This window comes from Triturus cristatus, chromosome 1_1 (assembly GCF_964204655.1).
Source record: "Triturus cristatus chromosome 1_1, aTriCri1.1, whole genome shotgun sequence".
Taxonomy (NCBI): domain Eukaryota; kingdom Metazoa; phylum Chordata; class Amphibia; order Caudata; family Salamandridae; genus Triturus; species Triturus cristatus.
The window spans coordinates 980,814,924-980,820,923 of record NC_140579.1 but is presented as its reverse complement, the minus strand read 5'-3'; the positions used below and the strand labels follow the sequence as shown (position 1 = coordinate 980,820,923).

Below are 6,000 nucleotides of genomic sequence, written 5' to 3'. Positions count from 1 at the left end.
CTTTAACTCTCTGTAACCACAAACATCTATAGGCTCACCTGTGAATGATTTTATAGTAATGTCTGGTTTTTTTAAATGTTCACCAATACAATCTCTGAATTTTGTTGACCAAACCTTTTCGTTTACTATGGTATAAGGTGAACCAGAGTCTGCTACGATGCTTATATTCACTCCCCCTATTGTCATGTTACAAATTGGTTTTTTTGTTTTTGTGAAATTTTCCCCTGTGGATTCATCAATGCGTTCTTCATCTATATTTAGGACGAACATGTTAATATTTTCTTCATCTGACATGTCTAGATTGTGTTCATCCGATTCATCTACTATTTTAACTTGTTTAGTCTTTCATTTATTGCACGCCTTATAAAAATGTCCTTTGATGCCACAATTTGCACATTTAACTTCGCGTGCAGGACATTTTAAATCGTTCGCAAGATGTGAAGAACTTCCGCATCTGTAGCATCGTCCCCAACTTTTTGTTTCATACTTTTTGTATTGAGGTTTTATTCCTTTTGGTTTCCAATTTTGTTTATAAATTGGTTTCTGGTCACTTACTTTGCTTATATTTTCACTTTCCTTCTTTTCTTTGTGTTCAGTAAGCACAGCTTTTGCACAGCGTCCAGTAAGTTCTGCTTTGCGTGCAATATCAATTATGTTCTGCAGGGGGTACTCTCCTTTGGCCCATAAGTTGTCCTGAATATTTTCATTTGAACCCTGCATTACTATCTGATCTCTAATTAATTTGTCATGAAGTGCGCCGAATCGACAATTGATTGCGAGATCTTTCAAAGCAGAGACATAGTCATCTATTGATTCTTCTTTCCCTTGTTTGCGATGAAAAAATTTGAATCGATCTACTCCCACGCAAACTCTTGGTTTATAATAAGTGTTTAAATCATCAATAGCGTTTAAAAATATGTTGCCTTCATTTTCAGCTCTTATTTTTTTATTAATTGAATTGTACACTTTTATACCTCCTGCCCCTAAACTGTGCATAAGCATTTTGTATTTTTTCTCAGGTTTTACTTCATCATCCTCCTCTAACGTTGAGATGTAGTTTAAAAAATATTCCCTCCACTCTTCCCATTTAAGGGTTGGTACGCCTCCACCCCGTAAAAACGTTTCCGGGGGAGACAGGTTCCATATGCACCCTGATGCCATATTGTATTTGTTTTAATATAAGCAAGAGGAGGGGTCTCACCAAAATTGCTTTTAAACTGTGTGGAGAGTGGATGATAATGAATAAAACACGACAAGCAAACTTCCAGCCTAGTACTTAAGCAAAAACTGTAGAGTATTAGATGGAGACTATTTCTAATTATTTCATGTTAAGAGGCATTATTTATAACAATGGAACCGCTAATTCCATTTTTTCCTTGAAAATCCTGTAAATTCCCTTTAGTGTACCTGCGTTTATTAGGGTGCAAGCTCAGTGGGTGGCGATGTTGATTTTTATAGTAATGTCTTTTTATATTCCTTATTTTTACCTTGTTCCCCAGTGAGTCGATCTTAAATGCGTTCACTCGTCTGGAAAAGGAAGGCTCAGTTGAATTGATCGTGATGATAAGTCCATGCTGCGATCGTGTATCTGACAGTTGCGTCAGAATCACAAAATGGCGCTTACGTAGGTTGGAAAAAGCTAGACCGCTAACTTGTGTTAAAGAAGATTTTTGTGATACGTTGTACGTCAGCGAACGTCGCAACGTCAGCAGAAGGATTGCGGATAACGATAACACCAGCTGTTATTACAGTTGACAGGTCGAAGTGACGGTTGCTTCACCAACAATTTCTTCTGGCATTCTCTCGTCATGTACACACAAAGTTCTTTGGCATTGTATAATAACGCTGGTAGCGTCATCAGTAAAAGTTCAGCATTCTACATTTTCTTCACCAAAGTTCAATGCGCCAAAACAAATTTCTGTAGCGGTTCGTTGTATTTTTACACGTGGAACTTTCCTTAACAATTTGAATTATTTTCCTTTCTGTACGCTACCCTTGAATTTCACGTGCGAGTCGCAGAAAGCATAGCTCTGAAGGTAATTCTTCAGTTCCGCTGCGTCTTCCTTTTCTCACACGAGGTAGTCTCTGACAATCTTTTCTTCAGGTTAGTCATATAATTTAATTAATACAGCTGTTCATTCCTTTACACGCATCAAATATGGATTTAAGTACATACTTTTCCGGTGATCTTTGACTTCCAATTATATTCTTATCATTTTCTTAAAATTTGAAAGTTCTTGTTAATTTCTCTTGTATTCGACGTGGGTTCCCGTGTTGGCGCTCGTCGACACTTTGTAAGATAGTCACGAAAGCTGGAATGAAGTATGTAAGTATTTTATTGAGTATTACACCAACACGGACTCCAGGGAGGTCTGGAGCTAAACGTACGTCCAACGGCTGCGTGATCAGGTGGCAACGAACAGTTTTTATTTAAACATATTTTTATTGCCATTTTCATATTTCACACATTGTACATCATACACAGTTTTCGAATAGTTAAGTCAGACTGTACGTCCAGTGGTGGTACATAACATCTGTATATACTGGTGATACATCAAGTGGGAGCATAAACATCTTACAGATATATCGTGATGTGTATACCCTGTTGTCTCCGGTTCCGGAGCTGTCAACGGACAGTTGTTAGCTGATGACCTCACAACAGGTACGGAGTCCCAGCAGGGACAACAGGTGGCGTAACAACAGAGGGTGTCCGCGCAGGGACACACTAACGTAATCACAACAGTGTGCCACCCATAGCGAGGCAAGCGCGTTATCGCCCAATATAAGTGCAATAATTCCCTCCATAACTGTTGCAATACAGTGAAAGAAATAGAATGCCTCATAGTTCTAGCACCTCTGAGCCTCACCTACCATATTCACCCATAACCGCTTTAGAAAGTTATTTTGCGCAGTAGCACCAGCGAACATTTAACGCTGTCACTTGTTTGCTGAACGTCTATTATTTCATTACAGCTTGAATGAAACCTGGTTACAACCTCAAATACATTCGCAGTCTGTCTTCTCTTTTAATGCTGATAGCCTTGTTTTCCTACGCACGGCTGTTTTCGGGTGTGAGCGGAAGTGATGTCTAAGGGCTGCTCTCGCGGGAATGCGCTGCAACTCAGGACGGTGAGAGTGACGGAACCTGTCAGTTGGGGTGGCTCGGGAGTGATTGATTGACAAGTGTCAGGGACTGGTTGCCAGTTAACCCCGTTTGCAGAGAGGCGGTGGAGGCGATCCCGGTGCCTCCCGCGGAGATCCTCCACCATGACCCACCCTCGCCCCACCTTCTACCATCAGGAGCTAAACAAGACCATCTGGGAGGTGCCTGAGCGATACCAAAACTTGTCCCCGGTGGGCTCCGGGGCCTATGGCTCCGTCTGGTGAGTGACCCTTTATTTATTTTTTTTTTGCATATTTATATAGCGCGGGCACGGGGAGATTAAGTGATTTGCCCAGTGGGATGTGGACGCGACCTCGAGGCTCGAACCCTGGTTTCCTGCACCAGAGGCGGCAGCGCAGCCGACGGACCATTCTGGAGGTAGCATTTAGGCCATTGCAATCGTGCAGAGTTGGTGGAGGTTGCAACATGGGCGTTCTCGCTGCGTGAGCGGCAGTGGCACGGTGCGTGTGCTACATTGGAATTTGCAGTGCTTGCCCAGTATAGGTGTATGCGTGGTGCACGTGCAGAACTACGTGCATTTATCCTTTGCGAGTATATGTGCGCAGCACTGGATCTAGCAGTCGTGCACGTATAGTGGCTGGTGAATGCTTGCTTTATGCGCATCAAATGGTTTGTCGAATGAACATGCACTGGTACAACTGTGGTGCGTTACCAGCCAAGAGGGCATGAACAGTTGCGCATGCAGCCTTGACTGCATGAGTGGTGCATGTGGCGCGCATCCCCAATGTATGCATATGTGTCCCATGTTCAGCGCTTGCTGCAGTTCTGGGTGTACAGATGATTGAATGCATATGTACCACGGAGTGCATGCGAAGTACATGCGCGATAGTTGTCATTGAATACATAAATTGTGCATTTGTAGTTCTTGGATTATATTACTATAGTGTACATCATGGGTATGTGTAGTGCATGGAATGTCAAGGTGTCACTTGTTTAGGACTCAGTATCATGTATAGAGTGCGTGTCTGTTACGGAGTGCATGAGAAGTATACGTGCAGCATAGGCACATTACATTTGTGAGTTTGGATTGTGTAGTGTTGGGCCACAGGCCTAGAAATAATGGGGGCCACAACACACGTGTCTCCAACTGGTGGCTAGAACACTGCTTGCCACGCCCGGTGTCCCGGGCTCTTTATTTGCTTATACCACGTGTCCTCTCCCTGGACGTCAGGCACGTCCACAGGAGGCACGCTCGCAGGGGGAACATGCTTTCACTTTTGCCAGGGACCCCCACGACAGTGGAAGGGTACACCTGGCAACACTACATTCCTCCTTTACCCACGAATAGAAAAACTTGAGAAACAACAATAAACATAGCGACCATGGCCACACATTTCCTTTGAGTCTCTAAACACAGTCTCTGCCGGTTTCTAGACACAACATCAACACAGAACAGTCTTACTTGGTCTAGGCGCAGCTCACTTCGGCTTCAGGAGATGACAGCGGGCCACAAAGTCTCGGTACCTCTGGGATGGCTGCGGGCATGGGCGTAGGTGGTACCTGCTTTGGCTGCGCCCATCGGGAGGGGTGAGACGCATATCCTCCGAACAGTCTGCGCCTGCTCTGTGGGGGCGGTTCTGTGTCTCTTGCGACTCCTGACCTCCTTGGGCTGAGGCGGTCGGGGCGCTCACCTCTTCTTCGGCGCTGCGGGGAGTCCTTCCTGCTGCCGCTGGTTCTTGTTCCGTGGCCTTCCTGGGGCTCGTGTGTGCCCTTGGCCCGTCATCTTCCTGCTCAGGACCCTCTTCCTCTCCACCGTCCGGGACCTTCTTGAAGAACGATACGTTTCTCGTGACTTCTTCACCATTCCTGGCCGCCGTGACCAGAGTTCCACAGACTCGCGTGACAGTCCAAGGGTCCAACTCGAAAGGCAGTCGGAACTTTCCCCCGGGGTGGCGGTCTTTCACTAGCACCCGGTCCCCCACTTGGATGGGGCTGTCAGCCGCTCTCCTTCTCCGTGATGCTTCGCAATTAGTTTTTGTCCTTTGTTCCATGGACCGGTTGGGTGGGGTTGGTGCTGACGCCCACCGGGGATGGTGTGGAATAGTGTCGGTGACTGTTCGGCCAAAACAGAGGCGGCTCGGAGAAACCCCCGTGGTGCAGTGGGGCGTCACTCGGTACTCCCGTAGAAATTGATAGAGGGCTAGTTCTATGCACTGGCCATCTGCCAGTGCGATTTGAATTGTCTTGTTTAAAGTCCTCATTAGTCTCTCGACTTCTCCATTGGCTTGCGGCCACCTTGGGGTTATGCGTCGGTGTTTGATGCTGTGTGACTGCAGGTACTCTGCCAGCTCGGTGCCATTGAACGGGGGCCCATTGTCCGTGCGCAGCTCCCCGATGAGGCCGTGGGTGGCAAGTATCTTTTCCAACTTGGGGACCACTTCCGCAGCGGCTGTTGAGGACAGGAGCTCCACCTCGGGGTATCGCGAGAAATCGTCCACTACTACCAGCATGTACTTCCCTCCGGGGAGGCTGCCGAAGTCTGCGCTGGCTCGCTCCCATGGAGCTGCTGGGCCTTCCTCAGTGATTACAGGTGCTGGAGGGTTGGGTAGGCTGGTCGCTAGGCACACGGGACACCGCTGGACGATTGTTTCCACCACCCTGTCGAGGCCGGGGAACCAGAGCTTGCTCCGGAGGCGGTTCTTCGATTTCACGATGCCTTGGTGCGCACCGTGCGCCAGAAGGGCTGCCTGTTGGGTGAGGCAGCTAGGTAGTACCAGACGGGGCCCTCTCAGGAGGCATCCTTCCGGGGATACGGACAGTTCGTTCCGGACTTGATATAGGGCTTTAAGGGTTGCTTGGGCATCCGACGTGCGGAA

The 6,000-nt window shown here is 47.1% G+C and overlaps 1 protein-coding gene across 2 annotated transcripts in view; it reads left to right on the top strand.

Moving 5' to 3' along the window:
* The first annotated feature begins 3,043 nt into the window (after positions 1–3,043).
* The window catches only part of MAPK14 (mitogen-activated protein kinase 14), a 789,257-nt gene continuing 786,300 nt past the window's right edge, over positions 3,044–6,000 (top strand). Inside the window, exon 1 of one of the 2 annotated variants that reach the window (XM_085651061.1) lies at positions 3,044–3,383. In XM_085651061.1, the coding sequence (XP_085507187.1) occupies positions 3,268–3,383 (116 nt within the window). In that variant the 5' untranslated portion in view covers positions 3,044–3,267. The remainder of the gene's footprint in view (positions 3,384–6,000) is intronic. The other variant, XM_085651059.1, reaches the window with a different exon arrangement.